The sequence below is a fragment of the Zonotrichia leucophrys genome, chromosome 5 (assembly GCF_028769735.1).
Source record: "Zonotrichia leucophrys gambelii isolate GWCS_2022_RI chromosome 5, RI_Zleu_2.0, whole genome shotgun sequence".
Lineage (NCBI taxonomy): Eukaryota > Metazoa > Chordata > Aves > Passeriformes > Passerellidae > Zonotrichia > Zonotrichia leucophrys.
This window is the reverse complement of record NC_088175.1, coordinates 48,705,924-48,727,550: the sequence shown is the minus strand read 5'-3', so window position 1 is coordinate 48,727,550 and position 21,627 is coordinate 48,705,924. Positions and strand designations below refer to the sequence as shown.

Sequence of the window (21,627 nt, the reverse complement as noted above, 5' to 3'; positions counted from 1 at the left end):
CTGGTACTGCATGTCCCCAACATTCCCCTCAGCACCTCCCTATATTAGTACCCACGGGGATTCCCACTCTTCCAGCTTCCCAGTAAGTCCCAGCAATCCCAGGACACCCTAGGTAACAGCAGGAGATTCCCCCACCCCATCACCCTGCTCCCAGCTTCACCAAACTTCCCAAAACCCTGCTGAGATGGGGTGACTGGAGTCCTGACCCCCTTCCCAGCATCCTGGGTCCCTGTATGTCCAGCTGGATCCCAGCCCTCACCCATGGTGGGGATCAATGTCTCCTGGGATGCCCCGCCTCCCATCCGTGGAAATTCCAGCCTTACCCCTCACCTAATATTCCTGGAGGGTTCTGGGGTGATCCTGCATGTGCTGGAAGACTCTCAGGATGTGGAGCTGCAGGTGACTGACTCCAAAAAACAGGGAGGAGAGGGGAATTCCTGGCTCTTCATCACCCCATAGTTCTCCCACACCTCAGGAGGCCCCGAGCCCCCTGTGCCACCACCCCAAATCCACGACCCAGAGGCACAAACGAGCTGTGGATCACCATGACTCCACCAGATCTGTGTCCCCCGTGCTGGGAGCAGCAGACCCACGAGGTTCCCATGCCCCGGAGGGTCTCTGGGCTCCCCAAAACCCTGCTTCCTCCCCGCCAGGGCAGGATGGAGCCACCCCATCACCTCCTCCACCCCAGAGCACTGAGTCGGCTTCCTGCCCACCGCCACAGTCCCGGAGCTGCCGGAGCGCGGGGACACGGCTGAGCCACGTCCCCAGGCTGCTGAGAGGGGGACCCCTGAATCCCAGAGCCCTGAATCCCATGGGGATGCCCCGCTGATGGCATGGGGGGGCTCTGCCTGCTCTTGGTGGCTCTCTCTGCCGTGGCACCTGCACGAGGTACGTCACTGTCCCCATCCTGGCCCTTGCCGTCGCTCTCTTGGGACCTTGGGGTGGTGGAGCCACGGATTTGGGGGTCGGGGACCTGCCACCTCCCTGGGATGGGGAGCACTGGGGGCCCTGGGGGGTCCCCAACAGAGGTGTCAGTGGTGGAGGATGCTGCCCCTCAACGCACTCAGAGGGAAAGGGATGCCCTGAAAGGATGTCCTAAGGCTTGGGGATTCTCCTAAATGTTAAGGTCCCCTTGGATCCCCCAAAAAGCACCCTGGGAACCCCTAGAAGAGGACCCTAAGCCCCTAAAGGTGCTCTCAGAGCCATCCCACTACAATCCCTTCAGGAACAGGAGGACACTCAGGGCCTGAAGCCCATCCTGTCTCACATGTACCCCCTGGATGGTTTTGGGATGTGATGCCACCTGTCCTCCCCACCCTGGCAGGATTTGGGATTGTTTTGCTGCCAAAATGTCTGCCAGGAGCTGCTTCGAGGCCTCCCATTGATCAGGAAACGGCCCCATCACCCCATCACTCCATTTCCGCCCTCGTCACACCCCCATCCCCACCTGGGGCAGCTCATTCCCACCTTCTCCCCTCATCCCTGGCCTTTTGCTTGAACATTGTAACCCCAATCCACACTGCACCAGCTCTGGTGGCTCTTCCCAGGATTCCCACCCAAGCAGCCCCAGTGGATCCCACCCCACCCAAATGGATGCCTCACTTCTGGGGCTGAATCCTTCCCCCCGGAGGAGCCAAATGGGGCATTTTTAGGGATAACTGGATCATCCACTCACCTGTAGCTCTGGAATGGGTGTAGGCAGGTGGGTACGGACAGGTCCAGCCCCTCTGTGTCTGCAGGGATGAACCAGAAGGCGGGAACAACACGGATGCAGGATGACAACCCAAATTTCAGTTCTTCCACCGCTGAGTCGTGTCCCAGTATTCCCATATTTAAGGTCAAATTCTCCCAGCAGATCCCACACCAGAATTTAGCCCTGAGAAACATCCTGGGGCACACAGGGATTGATTTTTGGGATGCAACACTTCTGTGACTTTGCCAGAGCCCAGGGGGATTCCTGCTGTGCCACTCGCAGCTGGGAGAATCCTCTTGGCCGCATTTTGGTGGGTTTGGGATGCACCCTTCCAAACTGGGAGTCCTGGGGGGCTCAGCTCCTCATTCCTGTGTCCTTTCTCCCCACAGTCCCCACAGAAACGACGGAACCTCCCAGCACTCCGGCAGGGAACACCTCAGTGACACCGGGTGAGTGTGGGAGGGTGAGGGAAGTCCCTACACCCACTTTTCAGGATTCTGGGATGACACCAGCTCACTCTTCCCAGTTCCTCTCCCAGCTCCCAGAGCGCTGCGGCTGGCGGGCGGCCGGAGCCGCTGCGAGGGCCGCGTGGAGCTGGAGCAGGAGGGGACGTGGGGCACGGTGTGTGACGATGGCTGGGACATTGCCGACGCCGACGTCGTGTGCCACCAGCTGCGGTGCGGCCGCGCCGTGAGAGCCCCTGGCAACGCCACCTTTGGCCGCGGGCACGGCCCCATCCTCCGGGATGATGTGGGATGCCAGGGACACGAGCGGCACCTCTGGGAATGTCCGGCCACCACGACGGAGCACGACTGCAGCCACAAGGAGGACGCCGGCGTGGTTTGCTCAGGTGAGTTTGGAACATTCCAGAGCTGGGGGTGCCAATGGTGCATCCTCACCGCCGCGCTCTTCCCGCAGAGCACCAGGAGTGGCGGCTCTCCGGAGGCCGGGATGCGTGTGCCGGCAGGGTGGAGGTGTTTTTCCGAGGCACCTGGAGCACGGTGTGTAACAGCACGTGGTACGACACAGAGGCCGCGGTGCTGTGCCGGTCGCTGGGATGCGGGGATGTGCTCCAGCGTCCGGCCTTCCCACACACGCTGCCCGGGAAGATGACGTACATGTGCGGGAGCCTGCAGCCCTCGCTGGCACAGTGCCACTGGACCTTCAACAAATCCGCGCCCTGTTACCAATCCGGGGCTGCCGGGGTCATCTGCAATGGTACCGCATCCTTCCCGATGGGATCTGAGGCACAGCCTGAGTCCGGCTCTCTCCCAAGCATCTGATTTCTGTTCCTGCCCTTTGCAGGCTCTCAGGGTTTGGAGATGCCAACGCCCACAGTGGCTGAGGTGACGCCCAGGAATGTCACTGTCCTGCAGGGTGAGTGTTCGAGCCCTCGGCCATTCCCTGGGATCAGGGTACAATTCCCAGGAGGTAAGATTCCTGTGGGATGAGCTGTGTCCATTCTCTGTCCCAGCCGAGGAGGGGACCCCGACCCTGGGGACACCACTGGTGGACAGTCTCCTCTTTATCCTGTGCCTGGTGCTGGGAGCACTGCTCCTGCTCTCCGTGCTGGCCTTTTCCGCTGCCCTGCTGAGGCTGAGGAAGAGGAGTGGTAAGGAATTCTGGATTTGGACATGGAACTGGGACACAATCCCCACTTTTTGGGCTCAGCTGAGCCATGGAGTGTGTGCATCCCGTTGTCCCCACAGCCATGTCCTCCTTGGGAACTCCCATGCCAGTCCTGGTGACCCACAGCTCCCAGAGCCCCAACGCACCCTCCGGGATCTCCAACGACTACAGGCAGGCTCCCACCAGCCTTCCCAAAGGATCAGGTGGGTCTGGCAGGTCCCCCCAGGGGCTGTGGGGCCAGAGGTGCCAGCTGGTGACAGATGCCACATCCCCTTGTCACCCCCCAGACTGTCTGGTCAAAGGCATTTCCAAGGATTCTGATTCCGACTCGGAATATTATGAGTTCAGCAGCAAGCCTCCCATCGCCCTGTCCACCTTCTACAGTGAGCATCCCGCTTTCTCTGGGATCCCTGAGGCTCTGTCCCGGGATCCCTGTCACCCAGGATGTTCCCACCCCTCTGCCCTTCCCACAGACTCCCTGCGCCGGCATCCCAGGGAGGGTCCTGTCCCTCCGAGACCCAGCCAGGACAGGATGGAGCCGTTCCCTGTGGATGGTATGGCACAAGGGGGGTCTATCCCATGGATGGAAGGGTAGCCACGCCCTCTTCCAATCTCTTTGTTCCCACATTTGATGCCCTTGTTCCCACAGAGCCGGCCAGGCCGGGCCCCCCACTCCGCAGCTCCTCCAGCTCATCCTCATCCATGGAGCCCTATTGGAATGGCAGCATTCCCCCCCCTGTCCACGGCTACAGCACAGGTGGGAAGTGTGGGAGCAGGGATGGGGAGACCCCAAGGATGGGATAAAGGGATGCAGAGACCACAGGGATGGGGAGGAAACGGGGGTTCAGGGACCCCAAGCAGAGGAGCAGGGGTGGGAGCAGGGATAGAGGGACCCCAGGGATGGGAAGATGGATGGGTTCAGCCTCAGTGAGGAAATGGGATCCCAGGGAGTGGGAGCAGGGCTGGGCAGTGCCAGTCAGTGACTCTGCTCTTCCCAGCGCCCCCAGCTCCCCCGGCAGCGCCCTCCCAGCCCTGGGCACCTGTGGCTCCGGCAGATCCCGATCCCGACGGCAGCTCCAGCACCTCCTCGGGGGAGTGGTACGAGAACGTGCAGGAGAGGGAGCCCCCCGGAGACCCCTCCTCACATCCAGGTGAGGATCCTGCGCTGGAGATGGGGCACACGGGGAGTTCCAGGCATTCCCAAATCCTCCTGATGGGCTCTGTCTCTGCAGGCTGGTCAGATCTGTCCTATCCCTCGGGGGAACACGGGGAGGATCCCGACTTTTCCGAGGGCAGCGACTACGATGACATCCAGGACTCTGCCTACTGAGCCTGCCCCACCTCTCCAGAGGCTGAATCTCCTGGAATTCTCCAGCCATCTCCTCTGTGCTGTCATTAAAAGCTTTTCCCACCGTGTCCCTTGTCCATAGGGGTGTCACCAGCCCCGCAGTGAGGCTGGGCCACCAAGTGCTCCCACTCGTCCACTAAGTGACACAGAGATGGCCAAATATCCCACTCCCAGCCCACAGGAGCTGGGAAGGGGGAGGCAGGGCCCTGATCCAGCTCCATGGCACCAGGGGTGGAAATTAAACTGCAGGAAGGGCGGGCATGGAAGCCCCATGTGTCCCCCCAGAGCTTGCCCACACCTTTCTGGGACAGTCCCCATCCCGGGAACATGCTGCCCATAATTCCTGTCCAGGAAGGCTCCAGAGATGCTGAAAGGGAAGCCACTGAGGTGCCACCCCAAACCCGTGGGATGGTGCCCTGTGAGGGTGGGATACAGACCCCAAACCCTTCAGCATCTCCCAATCCATCCATATCCCAGTGAGAAGCTGAAGCCAAGCACCATCCCAGCTTTGGGATTTGGGGTGCTCCCAGCTGGGAGGGGGCACAGCACCCACCCATCACCCCGGGACTGGGACCCCTCTGCCCCTCTTCCCACCACCCATCCCATCCCATCCCATCCCATCCCATCCCATCCCATCCCATCCCAAGCCGGCTGCTCCCGCCCCGGCCCTGCCGTCGGATTTCTGCCTCCCCGGGGAGCAGGTCGGGGTTCAGCTGCACCCCAAGTGGAAAATGTGGCCCCCCCACATCCTCCAGCTGTTTGTGAGCGAGAGGCCCCGCACAAAGGAGCCGCAACAACGGAGGAAATCCCAAAATAGCAGCAAAACCCCGACAAAGGGCACGGCGAGGCCCGGGCTGCGAGCGCAGCGGGCACGGGGGGTGCCCCAGCCCTGCTCCGGGTGCCGGGGGGCTGGGAGGGAGGTGATGGTGCCGGGATCGCTGGGATTGGGGCATGGAAAAGCCTGGAGGGATCGATGAATTGCGGGGGGTCCTGATGCCCTGGAGGGGTCCCAAAATTCAGGGTGTGGATGCACTGAATGGGATCCCGATGTGCAGAGGGGTAGCAGCGTCCTGAGGGTGCTGATTCCCGGGAGGGCAGCAATTCCCTGGGGATAACAAAGCCCTGGAAGGTACCAAAGCCCTGGGGGGCACCAATTCCCTGGGGATACCAACATCCTGGGGGCACCAGTGCCCTTGGCATGTGACAACCCAGCCAAGGTGTCACCTCCACCCCCTCACAGCCTCATCAGCGCCAACCATTCCTCCGAGTTCCTCCCGCCCCGAAAATCCCCCTTTTCCTCATCATTATGATCCCAGCAGCGTGCCAACAGCCGACAAGCCCCTTCCCGCTCGCTCCAAAGGCAGCTCCTGCCTTTTGAAAGGCTCCTCACGGCTGGCAGCTTTGTCAGCACCTCCCAGCGCCCCCCAAACCCCCCCCGGGAAGGGATTCCAATCATCCCGAGCTGCCACGGCACGCTCAGGATGCTGAGCTGACTCGCAGCGCCCGAGGCAAGGCGGAGGCTCCATCCGAAGCCAAATCCTCCCCCTGGGATCTCGTGGCCTCCAGAGGCTGTCATAGATCTCAGGGAAGGGCTGGACCCCAAGCACGCCATATCCATGGGGGTCACACACCCCTGGATAACAGGATCTTTCCTAGAGGCACAGAGTTTTTGGATGTTTGAGGTGAATCCCAAATTTCAGGTTGATTTTTAGGGATTGCAGTTTGCGGACCCTCCACTGAATCCTGAGAGCAGGCCTGGGAATTGCACTCCTTTTTCCAGGGAATTTTCAAAGCCAAAGTGGGTGGTGGGCAGCTCCAGAACCCCCATGTGGGATATTCCAACAAGGCCTGTTCCCATCAGGATCAGCAGAACCCCTGGGATAAGTGGGATGGGAACGAGGGCTGGCTACAGGGAGCACCCAGATGCTGAAGTCCCACTCCAGGGCTGGGGACTGGAGCATCCACGGATGCTGGAGCGGGATGGGATAGGAAGTTCCATCCAGCTCCCCTTCTAGCAGGACTACCACGGTGTCAATGGAAAACAGCTGCCTCATTAGCATGCCTGACCTGGATTCAGAGCATTTAATTAGGGCACAATCAATTAACGCCTCTGTCCTGCCTGGGTCCAGCACCGCTGCTGCCCCACGTGCCCTTGCAGGGGTGTAGGGTGTCCCTGGAATGCCAGAACCTGGGATGTGCCTGGAAAAAACCTTCCCCCATCCCATTCCTGGGGGTAATCACAGGGTTTAGGGGATGCCAGGATGGGCATCAACTCCTCTGTAACCCTGGGGGGCTCAGGGACCCTCAGATCTCCCTCGGCACTGGCTATATTCACTACCTCCCCTTCTCAGAGCTGCAGAGACCCGGGGATCTGGTGGGGGCTGAACCCCACACGTTTTTCACCCCTTTCCTCTCGTGCTTGGCGGGACCCAGGGAGGCAACAGAGTCTTCAAACGGGCCCAGAGGTGACGTCAAAAAACCACAGAGGGAGGAAAAACAGCCGGTTCCTGTCCGGGCCCCCTCCCTCGCCTGCTCCGGGCCGGGCAGCGGAGGCGGCGCAGCCCCCGGAGCCTCCCGTGCCCCCATGGCACCAGCGGAGCCCATGGCAGCCCGGCTGCCCGTCCTGTGCCTCCTGCTGGGAATGTGGGGTGAGTACCGGGCACCCTGACCTCGGTGCACCGCGCAGATCCCGCGGCAGAGCCCTCCCGGTTCTCCTGCTCCGGGCGGGATCCGCACCTTGAGCCAGGCACAGTTTGGGGCTTGGGGTGGGAAGCGCCCTGGTGACCCTCAAACCCCAACCCACATCACCCTGGGGGTCCCCAGGGTCCCAAGATTGAGCCAATGGTGGTGAGGGCGCCAGGTATCCCCACATCCTCATTCCCTGACAGCTCCCGCCCTTCCCTCCGTCTTCATGGCACCATTCCCGAACATTCCACCCAGGAGCAGGGCTGATTAGCGGTAACTTGCAGGGCCCTCGTCTTTTCTCAGGCCTAAAAATCCCCCAGCAGACAGCTGGGGAGTCGGCAAGTCACCTTTCTCCCCCAAAAATCTCAGTTTTCCCACAAAATCTGCCTTTTCCTCAAAATAACCGTGAATGGGGTGAGCAGCAGAGCCGCTGTCCCAAGCTCGGGGTCCACAGGGTGGGATATGGGATTGACGCCCCATTTCCGCTCTTTGTTGCAGCCATCCCGGACCATGGAGGAGCCACCTGGATCCCTGCAGGTGAGAATTTGGGAGCAGCCCTTTGGGAATGCCGCCACAGCTCCGTGAGCATGGCGGGTGCTGGAGTTGCATCATCCGGAAGCGGCGTCGAGGGGTCCCAGCTCAGGCCCCCACATTCCCTCGACCCCTCCATGCTCCCATTCCTTGTGCTGCTTCCCAAGGCCCCCACCAGGGGCTTTTCCATCATTCCCAGGGTGAAAACCTGCTGGGAAAGGAAGGAAAGCTTCCAATGATGGTGTTTTCCTGGTGTTTTCCCACAGAATCCGACCTGAGACTCACCAGAGGAGGTTGCCACTGCACTGGGATACTGGAGGTGAAATGGGAGAACCAGTGGAGACCAATTTGCTGGGAGAGCATGAGCGTGGGCGACCTGGCTTGGATCTGCCAGCAGCTGAAGTGCGGCCCCCTGACCTCTGAGCCCTTGGAGTTCAACATTCCCGGTGGGAAAGGGCTACAGAGTCTGGCCCGGAGGTGCAGTTCCCCGCCTGAATGCCAATGGGAGCTGGAAAACTGCACAAATCACATCATTGTTGCCTGTGGAGGTGAGCCTGGACCCCCAGCCCGGCCACCTCAATCCCTAGGGATCATCCACGCCCACGTGGCCCCTCTCTTCTCATTCCAGAGCCGGTGAAAACCACTCCCAAGCCCCCACCAGCACCCCCAACCACCACTCCGGAGCCCACGGGTAAGCGCCTCATCCCACAGAATCCATAGCCTCAAATTTGGGAGCTTCCCGCTAAATAGTGGGAAAATTGCCATCCCAATCCATAACACTTCCTCTTCCTTCCCCAATCCCTCCCCAGGACCCCCCAGGCTGCGGCTGGTGGACGGGAATTTCAGCTGCTCCGGCTTCCTGGAGCTGCACAAGCAGGGGCTGTGGGGGGCCGTGGCGAGCATCCCGCGCTCCTGGACAGATCTGGTCACCCTCATCTGCCAGGAATTGCGCTGTGGCACCGCTGGGAGCAGCCACGGCGAGCCCGACCCCGGGATCCACCTGCCGGTGCGGTGGGAGGCGGTGGAATCCTGCGGGAGCCGCTCCCTGCTGGACTGCTTCAACAGGAGCAGCTCCCGGGGGAAAGCGCCCGCCTTCATCACCTGCTCAGGTGAGAACGGGCATGGAGCGCCCGCCATTCCCTGCTCCTCCGCTCCGGTGGGATACCCCGGGGGGATTTTGGGGCCCGGAACCGAGAACCAGCCCCATCCCAGCCGGCCCCATGGGCCCCATCCACCCACTCCTGCTCTTCCTCGCCGGGGTGCGAAGGCAAAACAGGAAATCTCGGTTCCCGGCAGTGCCGAGGAGGGAGAGCGGCCATGGCAGCATCCCAGATTCCAGCTGGGAGTGGGGAGCACTGGCAGGCACCAGGCTGTGGGCAGCTCCCTGAGGAACTTCCGTGCCTCGGGCATCTCCATGCTCCGATCATCTCCCTGCCTCGGGCAATGCCCTGGATATCTTCCCTGCCACAGGCATACCCCTTCTTTCCCATGAGCCTCTTCCCTGCTACAGGCATGTCCCTGCCAGAGCGAGCATCTTTCCCCTGCCATGAGCATCTCCCAGCCACAGGCCTCTCCCTGTCGTTTTCCATGAGTGTTTCCCTGGAAATCAGCTCACTGCCAGCTCCATGGCACAGAGAGCCAAGCCATGAAGCTCGGAGCAGGCTCCTTGTGAGTCCTGCCATCTGCCCAGCTTGGAATCCCGTGGGATTTGGGGCTTTAATGGGCTGTGGCAGCTGGCAGAGCCGGCTTCCATACTGCATTTCCCATGGGAAGAGTTCAAAGCCCTTCCATGCCTGGATTGGTTCAGTCCCTGTGGCATGAGGGGAGATGCCGGGAGCATCCCTCTGCCAGGAGCTGGTGCTGGGAGAAGGAGGAGCATGTGCCAGCAGCATCCCTGTGGATATCATCCCTGCCTGCCTGTGGGTCCGACTCCTCTCTCCCTGTGGTTCTGGCTGCTCTTCCCACACGTCTGACCCATCTCCATGGATCTGACTCCCTTCTCCTGGTAGCTCTGACCCCACTCCATGTTTCTGACCCCTGTTTTTCCATGGGCCTGATTTCCCTGTACCCAGGGATCTGCTCCCTGTTTTTCCATGGGTCTGATCCCCCTGTACCCAGGGATCTGCTCCCTCTCCCTGTGGATTTCACCCTTCCCCACAGGTCTGGCCCCTCCCTGTGGATCCAACCCCTCTCCCCGTGGATCCAACCCCTCTCCCCGTCGATCCAACCCCTCTCCCCGTCGATCCAACCCCTCTCCCCTGGATGTGCTCTCTCTCCCAGATTCCCAGCCGCGGGCCCTGCGGAGGCTGGCAGCCGGCCCCACGCCGTGCGAAGGGGACATCCAGGTGTTCCATGAGGGACAGTGGTGGGATCTGTGTGAGTCCAGAGCAGCACAGCGAGACAGGCACGGCCAGCAGATCTGCCGGGAGCTGGGCTGTGGGAATCTCACCTCCAGCACGGAAATCCGGGAGCCCCCCTCGACGGGAGTCACCTGTGGGCTTGAACCCCTGCACCTCTGCCAGCCCAAACCTGGGAATAGCCGGAGCTGCTCCCGGACCAGAGTTGTGTGTAAGCCATGTGATCCGTGCTGGGAGCTGGAATTCCCACTCCTATGGAATGGGCAGGGATGGGGGGACCAAATCCACGTGGGATTTGGGTTCCTGCTGGGGTAATGGATGCTCACATCTCAGCACCAACCTCCAGCTGGACACATCCAGTGACACCCGTGCTCTTTCCAGGCCAGGACTCAAAGCCGCTTCCCACGGGAACATCTGCTGGAACCGTCGTGAGCATCTGCCTGGCCCTGCTGCTTTTCCTCATCCTTTCCCTGATCTGTGGCCCTCCTGCCTATCGGAAGCTGATGAAGAGAAGTAGGGGACAACCTTGGGATCCTCATCCTTCCTTTCTTCCTTCTCCCGTTCCACCATCCCCACGTGCTGGCTCAGGGCTGGCAGCTCCATGGATGCTTCCCTAAACTCCTTGGGGCTGGATTTGGCTGCTCAGCCTGACGGATTCCCCTGTCCCATTATCCCCAGACCTGCCCCATTGTCCCCAAGCCTGTCCCACATGGAGTGTGGGAGTGGGAAGAGGGATTAAGCTCCAAGCAAACACAAAAGAGCAGGTGGAGGATCCTGGGGGGGGGGATTATTGGGAAGGGGGGGATTATTTGGGATGACATATGGGGCTGGCAGGGGGGAAGCAGCTGGAGGAAGGGTCGGGAAGATCCTTGGAGACACAATTCCCCCTCTCTCTCAGTTTCCAAGAAGAAGCAGCGCCAGTGGATCGGCCCCACGGGACTCAACCAGACGGGTGAGGAGCTGCTGGCTGGGGAGCTGGGAATGGAGTTTGGAGTTCCTGGGGATGGATCTGGGGTCTGGGTGAGCTGTTCCCTCTGGATCCTGGCACAAGGGCCCTGGATCTCGCTTCCTTTTGGAATATAACTCATTCAGGAGATGCAGGCCTGGAGCAGGGACCAGTTTTACTCAGCCCCTTCCCGGGTGGGTTTGCTCCCTCCAAGCTGGTGTTCCAACCCCAAAATCCCAATCCTGCTGTCTTCTCCAGTGTCCTTCCACCGCTCCAGCACCGCTCCGAGGCCTCGGGGACAGGGAGGGGACAACGACTACGCTCAGCCCCCCAAAAGGACCTCCCAGCTCTCTGCTTACCCAGGTCAGTGCTGGAAGTGGCTCCTCCCCTTTCCTTTTCCATGGATGTGCATCCAGTGAGGGGTATCCGTGCTCTCCACAGCTCTGGAAGCAGCGTGCCGGCGTTCCAACCCTCCGGACAACTCCTCGGACAGTGACTATGACCTGCACTCCGCCCGCAGGGTGTGATTCCCTGCTTCCCAAAGGAGCTGATCCCACCTCCCACCTCAGCTTTGGGGGCATCCCAGCATCCTTCCAGGAGCTCTTCCCAGCCTCCTCATGGGAGAAAAGGAGGTTTTTGTTTGGTTTTTTTTTAAGCTATTTATAGGAATTTAAGAGGTTCCCACTATCCCTTTGGAATAGTGGGACCACCAGCTTCTCCAAACCAGGACAAAGAGCTGGGATGATGGAAAAAGGATAGGGATGCAAGGGTGGGAATACTGAGAATGAGACTGAGATATTTAATAACAAATGCCTGTAATAAAATTGGGGTTTTGTACTAATTACACCTTGTCCTCTTCCTTCCATTATCCCAGTGTGACTCCAAACCCCCAGTCAGGAGGGAAAAGTGGGACAGAGAAACTCCTTTTTCCCTGGTTTTTATCCCAGGGATAAATGCAAGAAAAGCAGGAATTGAAGCAGGCTTGAAGATGGTTCTGGGAGGGGGTGAAAGATTTCAGTGATGGGATCCCAAGGAAGTTGGATGCCAGGAAGGGATAAAGGGATCAATCCTTATCCGGATGTTCCATTGTTTCCCAAAGTAACCAGGGCCACGACTCCACAGTGCAATTAATTCATCCAGTTTTATTACTCTAATTAATCCCAGGGATGGAATTGCTACCATCAATCCCTCATCCTAGTCCATTAGTAACCGTTCCTTATAAATAACTTAAAGGGATACAGGCAAGATTTGAAGGATAAAGTGCTGAGCAAAGCAAATCCCGTTTCCATCGTTTGTCATTCCCTCCGTTTCCAAGTGTTTCCTGAGAAGGGAGATGTGAGGAGCCTGAAAAACCACACAGGAGGTCGGGAATACTGGAGGCTGCCCAGGCCCGGGTGGGAATCACCAACTCCCACTGACAGCCCTGGAATGCTTTGGGTGAAAAGGGATCTTAGGGATCAGCCACTTCCAATCCCTTTCCACTTGCTCCAAGCCCTGTCCAACATGGCCTTGGATATTTTCAGGGATGGAGCTGCCATGATTTCCCTAGAAAATCCATTCCAGGGTCTCATCACCATCACAGGGAAGAATTTCTTCCCAAAATCCCACCTAAACCCACCCTTTGACAGCGTAAAGCCATTTCCCATTATCCCATCACTCCAAGTCTTTGTCCAAGTCCTTGTCCAGTTCTTTTGGAGCCCCTCTAGGCACTGGAAGGTGCTCCAAGGTTCCCCTGGAGGTTTCTCCTCTACGGATTTCTGCTGGTCTGGCTCTGCCTCTCGCTCCGACCTCCGGAGCCGTGACTTATCCCGTGTAATTCCTTTGCACCGACGGATCCAGGAGCAAGACTCTGCAACCCCTCCTCTTCCTCAGTCCCCAAAAAAAGGAGGAATCAGCACAGGATGCTCCCCAGAAGTCCTGAATTAGTACCCAGGCCAGGTAGGACGCTGAGGGTTCGGAGGTGGGGGGTATCCAAAGGGTGGGGGAGGCCCGGGATAGGGAGCCTGCGTTGGGATCGGGAAATTCGGGAGCGGGGGCTGAGTGGGGTACGGACACTGGGGTCTCCCTGGTCCAGGTGGGATGTAGGGAGAGTATCCCGGTCTGGCAGGGGGAGGAGAGGGCTGGGGAGCAGGATAGGGCAAGGGCTGTGCTGGACCCCGGGATGGAGACCAGGAAAAGCCTCCCGAGGTGGATCTGGGATAGCCTGGCGCAGAGTCAGCAGCAGAAGCTGCCGGATATCCGGGAGCTGGAGTGAGAGGGTAGGGAAAGGAGGGCTGGGAGCTGGGCTGGGAGGAAGCCACGTGTCCCACGGTGCCCGGGGATCCCGGGAAAGGGGCGGGAGGAAGCGCTCCGTGGGCAGTGGGGCCGGGAGGAAGGGCTGGAGCCGGGCTGTAGGGCAGAGGGAAAGCCGGAGATCCCGATGGGAAGGGCTTTGGTGGATCCGTGGGAACGGGAGGAGGAGGAGGACGAGGAGGCTGAGAGTCCCTGGGGCGCTCCTGGGATCCCTCCGACTTCCTCACGATCTCCTGCAGCTTCTCCACTCGGACCCGGCGCAGGTGGGACAACTTCCTCATCCCAGAAAACTGCTCCAGGAATGTCTCCAGGGGCACCTCCCCCTCCAGGAACTTCTCAGCCATTTTCTGCAAGAGAGGAACAGCCTCGGGCTCATTCCTGCATCCCTCTGCTCCTCTTCCCTAAAATCCCGATTCAGGTCTCTCCCACACACAAACACGGATGGATCCAAGTTCTTTGGAGAAAACCCAGCAGACTCCAAAGATAATCCACGATTTTAGGGACTGGGTTAAACTGCAAGTCTTCTGAGGATGAATCACTGGAATTTCCAATGGATTTAAGGCCTAAACTCACCTCAGATTCCTCTTCAATCTTCTGGCTTTCCACCTGGAGGAGATCCAGCAAAGTCTGAGGCTGCAGCGCTGCTGAGAATTTCTCTGGGAAAAACAAGGGGGGAAAGAAAAACCAAGGAAAAATCACTATCACAGAACAGGAACCAGGAAAAAACCAGCCAAGAGCCCACAGGAAAGGGCTTGGGAGCTGCTGATGGAAGGAGGGAAACCCGAGAGGAATAACATCCTCCATCTCTCCGGCTGCTGGAAAAAGAGGGATATCAGTTTTCCAGGAAGCAGAATCCTTCCTGGGCCAAGATGCCAGTGCTCACCCAGCTTCTCCTTCTGCTCCCTGCACCTCCCAGCCAGCTCCTGCAGCTCCTGGTATTTCTTGGAGAGGTCGCTGCGTCCCGTCTCCAGCGGCACCTGGAACTTCAGGTTCTGCTCGGCCAAGCTCCGGTTGGCAGCCAGGGCCATCTCCCTTTCCAGCTGGAGCTCCTGGACCTGGGGAATTTGGGATGGTGAGCACAGGGAAGGGGACAAGGACACCCCGGGGCCACCTGCTGGCACAAACCTCCTGGGATTCCAAAGCCAAGCGCTCGATCTCCTGGGAATCCTCCTGCAGCTCCCGCAGCTCCTCCACTGTCCGGTTCCTCAGCGTGTCCATCCTCCCAGATTGCTGGGATGTGGGAGAAGAGGCAAATCAATTCCCAAATCCAGCTGGGAATAGGTTTCCAGCTGAAATCCAGGGTGGTTAAAGCCCCTGGAGCAGCTGCACTGGGTTCTGTTAACTGAGAGGGAGAAACACCATTCCCACTAACTCCTGCTTGGGAAAAGACTTTTCCCCCTTTCCCAAGCCTATCTGGATGGAATTCTGTGTGTCCCAGGGAGTTTTGTCAGGGAAAAATCCACCCACAGCCCCGACTTGCAAATTCCAGCTGGATGTCTCCATCCCATTCCAGAATCCACCTAATTCCAGCCTCCATTCCATCCCACCAAGGAAACTGGGATCTGACCATATCCCACCATGCCCACAGGGCTGGGCAGGACCTCAGGATCATCTCAAACCCCCTCCTGCCACGGAATTCAGTGAAATTAGCAAAAAGATCAGGGAAATTATGGACTTCCTGCACCATATCCATGATTCACCCCGAGTACTCCCAGCTGTCTGATCCGTTTAGCAAGCACCCTGTGTGTGGTGTAAATTCCAAGAAGTGGGATGGAATAATGTGGGAAATGTCCTAAAAACCAAGGAAACACAACACACCTGCGCTGTCCTATTCACTCCAAGCTCCGCTACCTCTCATCCCAAGGATTTACACCGGGAATGCCGCAACAGCCACGCTGAGGCTCAGGGTTGCCCAACCACGATCCAGACGAACCTGTCCGAGAGAAAAACTGGGAATTAAATCCCGCGCTGCAGGTGTGGGGCAGAAATCACCTGATTTGGGTTTTTTAGGGGGGTATCAGCGAACTTTCATGGAGTTTAAGAAAGAGAAGAGGGAACGGCGGCAGTGGGAAAGCTTGGGGTGGGGTCTGGGAAGCATCCACAGGCGCTCAGGGAACTGGACGCAAAAGGCTGCCCACTTGCGGGGCTGCAGCGAACTCCGTGGCGGGAGCAGCGCCATTATCCCCGTTATCCCGCCGTTATTCCCGTTATTCCCATTCCCGGCCCTCTCCCGAACTCACCAAAGCGCCACCGCGACCCTTCGGTCGCCGCAGCTTCCGGCTTCCGGAGAAAACCGGAAGTGGGCGGAGCCACGCGGAGGGGCGGGAGGGGTGCTCCCCCCCTCGGGCGTGAGGGGGATGGTTCCTCCCAGCGCCGCCATGTTGGGGGGGGGCAGGAGCACGCATCAATTTAATGGCATTTTTTAATCAATAATCGCTCTTTGGCTACCCGCGGGGCTCTCCCCGAGCTGTAGCTGCTCTAGGAATTATATCCTTCGTGTTTCCGGGCTGTAAGGGGTTCAGGGAGAGCTGGAGAGGGGTTTTGGAGGAGGGCGTGGAGCGATAGGGAAAGGGGGAAAGGCTTGGCATGGCCACAGGGCGGGTTTAGGTTGGAGATCGGGAATATTTCCTTCCCTGTGAGGGTTGCAAAGCGAGATGCCCAGAGAAGCTGCAGTTGCTTCATACCTGGAAGTGTCCGAGGCCAGGTTGGAAGTGGTTTAAGAAGCACATACAGACCTCGGCAATATCCCCAAAACATCAGAAAATGTCGGGTTCTTCCAGCCGAATCAGAGCAAATTCCTCTGGAATACCTGGTTAGCTCTTCCTCTCCTGACACAGGAATATTCCTGAGAAAGCTCCAGTCCCATCACCCAAATTTTCAAAAACATGCTTGGAAAATGCTCCACGTTTCCACCTATAACTCCACATTCCCAAAGCCCAAGCAGGGATGAGACAGGGGAAGAGCTCCATGATTTCTGCTCCTTCTGGAGACTTTGGAAGTGTGGGCAAGGTCACCCAGCTGTTCCAGAAGTGCTGGGATCTGGGAAAGGCACCTCTGACCCCATCACCTGAGAGTTGTTATGGAACAAATGGGAGTCATGTGATCCCAAATAATTCTGGAGAAATCAAGGGCAATTTGTTCCCAGCGTGGCTGATAACCGGGTTAAACCCCCAGTGCCATGGGAAAGAAAAGGGACTTGACTTGCCAAAAGGAAAAAAAAAACATTTTCCAGGCTTCTTTTGGAACAGTTTCCACAGACCTGGAAAAGCTGGAAAATGTTTAATTAACATTTTATATTAAAACATAAGGTTTGAGGAGAGGGGAAAATTGTGTTTGGATTTGCACGGAAGAAATGGAAAAATACCCATTTGAAAGTGTTATCCAGAAATAAGTCTGGGATAAACAGGTGAGTTTGGAAGGATATTTCCAGTAGCTGCTTATTAATATCCTTAATTTTCACAAAAGATGGTTCCACATGTTTTTTTCCCTTGGATGATATCTTAATCCCAGCCAAAATCACTCACAGCAGGTAGGAAAAGGTGACCTGAAGTCAGAAAAGAACCCTGAGGTCCTGTTCTGCCAAATTCCATTCCCACAAGGATCAGCCAACATCCCTGGGCTTCCTTGATAAGTTAATCAAATATTTTTAATCCAATCCTGGAAATTTGACACCTCAGGAGCGTCAGGTTTCCCTCCTTTCATCTGACAGCTCCGATAAAGCACCCGTGTGATAAAAGCCTTGAGGGAAGGGACAAGAAAAACTGGGAACAGGGCCTGGAAAAGTTGACTTCATTAATCCATTTCCAAGAAAAGCTCTGTCTCCATAAGGGGAATTTTTTGGGAGGCTGCAGAGATAAAATTAAGGAAGTTTTGTCAGAACGAGTTTCGATGTCCCAAAAGCCTGAAAATCCCTGTTTGATCCAGAGGGTGATTCCCATGAAAGTTAAATTCATCCCAAGGGGGTGTTTCCACATCAAAAATGACATTTAAAAATCTGAATTTTCCCGGTAAAAACCTAAATTCTGGGAGGGGTTTATTGCCTGGGAATCCTCACCCAGCCCCGGCTGCATCGACCGGGAGGGAAAGCTTCCAGATCCATCTTTCCAGCGGGGGGTTTTTGGGATCTCGGCATGCTGTGGTGCCCTCTGGTGCCAAGGAGAGCTGTGGCAGGGAGGACACCTGCTCCCATCCACAGAGCTTCCAAGCACCGGGATGGATCATTCCAGGATCCAGCATCTCGTGCCCTCCATTTCCGCACCAAGGTTGGGGAAATCCAGGATTTCTCTCCCAGGAAGCCATTTCACGCCCTAAAATGGGTTATTTTTCCATCCTCCCAGATTTTAGTCTGGATGTAATTAGTGCTAAATAGCAATTCCCATTTTTTTTCCCCAGTCCTGAGTTCCACAGCTTCTTCCTTCTGTGGATATCATCCATCCTAAAATCCATCCCTGTTAGATCCATTGTTCTGCTTGGATGGGATTTACCAGCAGCACAATAAGCTTGTCCTGGAACTTCCCATAATTGGGCAAATGTGTTTGTTTTTTTTTTTTCCCATTGAGAAAACAGGAATCCTGATCCCTAAGGATGTCCATTCTGGGAATTCAATGGATAAATAGCTCTGGGAAAGCTTCATATTTTTGTTTTCTCTACTATTCTGGCCAAAAAAGGAGGAAAATTTGGTAACTCCAAAATCTACAGGGACACATTCCAGGTTGGTTTCTCCAACCTGGCTTTAGACATTTCCAGGGATGGGGCAGCCGCAGTTTCTCTGGGAAATCCATTCCAGGGCCTCACCAGCCTCACAGGTAAGAGGTTCCTCCCAATATCCTGTTTTCCAGTTTGGGGCCATTCCCCTTCTCCTGTCACTCCATTCCCACATGCAAAGCCCCTGAACTGGGGGAAAACTGGGACGAGCTGGGGGAAAGCCAAGCTCTGGATGAAGGTCACAGGAGCGGGATTGGGCAACTTGGCTTCGGTCACGTCACCACGTGCTGGATCCATGGCTCCTGAACGGTCACCTTGTCCTGGAGGAGATCAAAGGCTCCCTAAGGCTGCAGCTGGCATTCCTCCCTTGGAATCAGCCCCATCCCAGCTCAGAATGATAGCAGAATCTGAGGGCATCATGCTAAGTTGCACTGGGGGAGTGAAATGAAGAAGAACCTTGATGGGGAATGTTGGGAGAAAAGGGATGGAGCACTGGACTGTCACTGAGGGCAAAAAAAGGAGGATGGGATATGTTGTAGGGGGCTGGAAAGGAGAAAGCCTTGGCTGATTCCCAGAATGGAAAATCTGGACCTGGCAGCCTGAAAATCCTTCATGGATCCTTGGCAAGAGGAGAAGGACCTGGAGAGACCTTGGAGTCTCTTCCAGTACTTTAAGGAGTTCCAGGAGAGATGGAGTGGGACTTTGTAAAAGGACCTGGAGTGACAGGACAAGGGGGAATGCCTTCCTCGTAGCAGAGGACAGGTTTCGATGGGATATTGGGAAGAAATTCTTCCTTGAGAGGGTGGTGAGTCATTCCTGGGAATGGAATTCCCAGGGAAGCTGTGCCTGCCCCATTCCTGGAAGCGTCTGGCTCCAACCCTTCAGCAAGGAATTAGAGGGTTCAGGGTCCAAACAACCCTGCATTCCCACCAGCTCCCACAGCATAACCAGGAGTGCTTCCTGCCCATCCCAACACACCTGTGGCCTGAATCCCCCCAGGAATACGGGGATCCCCTGGCTTGACATTCCCACCCCCCTTAAGGACATTTTGATAACCATCCCAGGAGCAGTTTGCCTTTCTTATCGGGGCCTCCGGCCAAACACCGGAGCCAGGATATAAGGAGCGGGGCCGGGATCGGAGGCACATTTTCCGTGAGCTCCCACCATGAAGCTGCTCCTGCTCCTCGCCCTGGTGGGCCTGGCCCAGGGCCTCGAGACCAGGTGAGCCCCAGGGGGTCCCCAAAACAGGGATGTGGGATGCGGGGTGATCCCAGTGGCACATCCCAGTGATGCATCCCGGTCCCTGTCCACAGGGTGCCCCTGAGGAAGATGAAGTCGCTGCGGCAGAGGCTGCGGGAGCAGGGATTGCTGGAGAGTTACCTGGAGCAGCATCCCTACAACCTGGCTGCCAAGTATTTCCCGGGCATCGCCGTGGAGCCCCTGGAGAACTACATGGATGTGAGGGGCTGGGATTGGGAACTGGGATCAGGGAGCACAGGGGCACACTGGCTCCTTCCCCATCCCATTGGCCTGTTATCCATTCCACTAGTCCCTTCCCCATCCCTGTAAGTTATTCCATTAGCCCCTTACCCATTCTCCTTTCCCCATCCCCTTAACCCCTTCCCAATCCCATTCCAACAGGATGAGTACTTTGGCACCATCTCCATTGGGACCCCACCTCAGGAATTCACTGTGGTCTTCGACACCGGCTCCTCCAACCTCTGGGTTCCCTCAGTCTTCTGCTCCAGCCCAGCCTGCAGTAGGTGTCTGGAATGAGTCTGGAATGTGTCCTTTGGGAGTCCTGCGTGGCTCTGCCCATCTTTCCCAAGGCACAAATCCCAGGCAATCCCCATCCTTCCCACCCCCACAGGGAACCACAACCGCTTCAATCCCGCGGAATCCTCCACGTTCCTCAGCACCAATGACACCCTGTTCATTGCCTACGGCACGGGAAGCATGACCGGGGTCCTGGGATACGACACCGTCGACGTACGGCCAGGAGCTCCAGCCCCCTCATCCCATGGGATCCCACGGGATCCTGCCCAATCCACACCTGTCTCCTTTCTCCCAGGTTGCCGGCATCAACGTCCGCAACCAGATTTTTGGGCTGGCTGAGACAGAGCCAGGGGATTTTTTCTACTACACCCCCTTTGATGGCATCCTGGGATTGGCATTCCCAAGCATTGCCTCCTCCGGAGCCACCCCTGTCTTCGACAACATGATGACGGAAAACCTCGTGGATAGGAATCTTTTCTCTGTCTACCTGAGCAGGTAAATCCCAGCCAAAGCTGCTGAGAATTTCTCCCTTTTCCCTCACACTGGCCCCATTTTCCAATGGGAATGGAGGTGTTGGTGGGCTGGGAACCAGCCCAGACGGATCTCCCATTCCAGGGACGACGAAGGTGGGAGCTTTGTCCTCTTCGGTGCCATCGATCCCTACTACACCACCAGAGGCATCTCCTGGATCCCTCTCTCTGCTGAAACCTACTGGCAGATCTCCATGCAGAGGTATTCCCAGTATTCCCTGCCCTCCAAGTGGTATTGTAGGGAGTCCAGGCTCACTCTGCATCCCTCTTCGCAGTGTCTCTGTCAGCGGGACTCCGGTAGCCTGTTCCTCGGGGTGCCAGGCCATTGTGGATACAGGAACCACTCTGTTGGCTGTTCCTATCCGGGCCTTCCGCACCCTCATGAGGCTCCTTGGTGCCAGCTCCAGTGGTGAGGTGAGGCTCAGGATGCTCCTTTGGACATTTGATCCCAGCTGGAACGACCACTAACCTGCCGTGTCCTCCCCAGATCAGCTGTGAGGCCGTCAGAAACCTTCCCAGCCTCATCTTCCATATCAATGGCAAACAATTCCCAGTGCCGCCCAGAGCCTACGTGTTAAGGGTGAGCATCCCACTGGGAATGGGTTTGTGGGGATAGAGAGAGGGATCCAACAGCTGGTGACCACCCCCTTCCGTGTCCTTGGAGCAGAGTAACGGGTACTGCAGCCTGGCATTGCAAGGCATGGATGTGCCCACGGAGGAGGGCGAGCTCTGGATCCTGGGGGATGTCTTTATCCGGGAGTATTACGTCATCTTCGACAGGGCCAACAACAAGGTGGGGCTGTCCCGGCTGCCCTGAGCTGGGATGGGAATCCCAGGTGTCCCCGACTCGGTGGCTGGCAGGGCTTGTCCCTTTCCCAGCCCTCCTGCCACCACCGAGGACAATAAAGGTGTGGAGAAGCGCCCCTGTGCCGTGTCTCTCTGAGGAATGCCAACACATCCCTGGGAATGCGGCGTGTCCCTGGTGCCACCCTCAGCTGCATCTGCCAAGGATGTCCCTGTGCCCCAGGGATGGGAGCCTGGATGTGGCTCTGCTCATCCCTGAGGAGCTCCCAGCCTGGGGGACCTGGGGCAGGACGTGTCCCTCCTGTCCCCAAACCCCACTCAGGGTGAGG

At 57.5% G+C, this 21,627-nt stretch overlaps 4 protein-coding genes across 6 annotated transcripts; 3 read left to right on the top strand and 1 right to left on the bottom strand.

Moving 5' to 3' along the window:
* The first annotated feature begins 791 nt into the window (after positions 1-791).
* On the top strand, positions 792-4,714 carry CD6 (CD6 molecule). Its single transcript, XM_064714991.1, is given in 13 exon segments — positions 792-891; positions 1,743-1,796; positions 2,086-2,145; positions 2,235-2,593; positions 2,596-2,914; positions 3,002-3,073; positions 3,171-3,308; positions 3,406-3,528; positions 3,613-3,708; positions 3,799-3,879; positions 3,975-4,082; positions 4,324-4,476; positions 4,558-4,714. Coding segments are annotated over 13 exon segments (1,716 nt in total). The 5' UTR covers positions 792-836; the 3' UTR covers positions 4,656-4,714.
* Positions 4,715-7,225: 2,511 nt separating this feature from the next.
* CD5 (CD5 molecule) lies at positions 7,226-11,786 on the top strand. The gene is made up of 10 exons (XM_064714976.1): positions 7,226-7,321; positions 7,857-7,895; positions 8,156-8,437; positions 8,518-8,580; positions 8,699-8,998; positions 10,170-10,457; positions 10,628-10,759; positions 11,145-11,198; positions 11,451-11,555; positions 11,634-11,786. The coding sequence occupies exons 1-10, from the start codon at positions 7,258-7,260 to the stop codon at positions 11,717-11,719; spliced, it is 1,413 nt and encodes a 470-aa protein (XP_064571046.1). The 5' UTR covers positions 7,226-7,257; the 3' UTR covers positions 11,720-11,786.
* Positions 11,787-12,314: 528 nt separating this feature from the next.
* On the bottom strand, positions 12,315-16,187 carry VPS37C (VPS37C subunit of ESCRT-I). Of its 3 annotated transcripts, none has more exons than XM_064714013.1 (6): positions 16,169-16,187; positions 15,303-15,417; positions 14,610-14,714; positions 14,368-14,539; positions 14,058-14,140; positions 12,315-13,831 (listed from the first exon to the last, which is right to left on the bottom strand). In XM_064714013.1, exons 3-6 carry the CDS (start codon positions 14,700-14,702, stop codon positions 13,115-13,117), a joined length of 1,065 nt encoding a protein of 354 aa, XP_064570083.1. In that variant the 5' UTR covers positions 14,703-14,714; positions 15,303-15,417; positions 16,169-16,187; the 3' UTR covers positions 12,315-13,114. The 3 variants fall into 3 exon arrangements, with proteins under 3 accessions (XP_064570083.1, XP_064570082.1, XP_064570084.1); XM_064714012.1 differs by lacking the exon at positions 16,169-16,187 and adding an exon at positions 15,725-15,867; XM_064714014.1 differs by lacking the exon at positions 16,169-16,187 and adding an exon at positions 15,623-15,641.
* A 787-nt stretch (positions 16,188-16,974) lies between these two features.
* LOC135448419 (pepsin A-like) lies at positions 16,975-21,449 on the top strand. The gene is made up of 10 exons (XM_064714444.1): positions 16,975-17,013; positions 19,253-19,409; positions 19,502-19,646; positions 19,830-19,947; positions 20,059-20,177; positions 20,260-20,459; positions 20,580-20,696; positions 20,770-20,908; positions 20,982-21,074; positions 21,162-21,449. Exons 2-10 carry the CDS (start codon positions 19,354-19,356, stop codon positions 21,309-21,311), a joined length of 1,137 nt encoding a protein of 378 aa, XP_064570514.1. The 5' UTR covers positions 16,975-17,013; positions 19,253-19,353; the 3' UTR covers positions 21,312-21,449.
* Positions 21,450-21,627: the final 178 nt, after the last annotated feature.

Coding starts and splice junctions, on each gene's coding strand:
- VPS37C (XM_064714013.1), bottom strand. CDS start 14,702: ATGGACACGCTGAGGAACCGGACAGTGGAGGAGCTGCGGGAGCTGCAG. Junction 14,540..14,609: donor TGGCTTTGGAATCCCAGGAG/GTTTGTGCCAGC, acceptor CAAATTCCCCAG/GTCCAGGAGCTCCAGCTGGA. Junction 13,832..14,057: donor AGATTGAAGAGGAATCTGAG/GTGAGTTTAGGC, acceptor CCTCTCTTGCAG/AAAATGGCTGAGAAGTTCCT.
- LOC135448419 (XM_064714444.1), top strand. CDS start 19,354: ATGAAGCTGCTCCTGCTCCTCGCCCTGGTGGGCCTGGCCCAGGGCCTC. Junction 19,410..19,501: donor GCCCAGGGCCTCGAGACCAG/GTGAGCCCCAGG, acceptor CCCTGTCCACAG/GGTGCCCCTGAGGAAGATGA. Junction 19,948..20,058: donor CTGCTCCAGCCCAGCCTGCA/GTAGGTGTCTGG, acceptor CCACCCCCACAG/GGAACCACAACCGCTTCAAT.
- CD5 (XM_064714976.1), top strand. CDS start 7,258: ATGGCACCAGCGGAGCCCATGGCAGCCCGGCTGCCCGTCCTGTGCCTC. Junction 7,896..8,155: donor AGCCACCTGGATCCCTGCAG/GTGAGAATTTGG, acceptor GTTTTCCCACAG/AATCCGACCTGAGACTCACC. Junction 11,199..11,450: donor CACGGGACTCAACCAGACGG/GTGAGGAGCTGC, acceptor TGTCTTCTCCAG/TGTCCTTCCACCGCTCCAGC.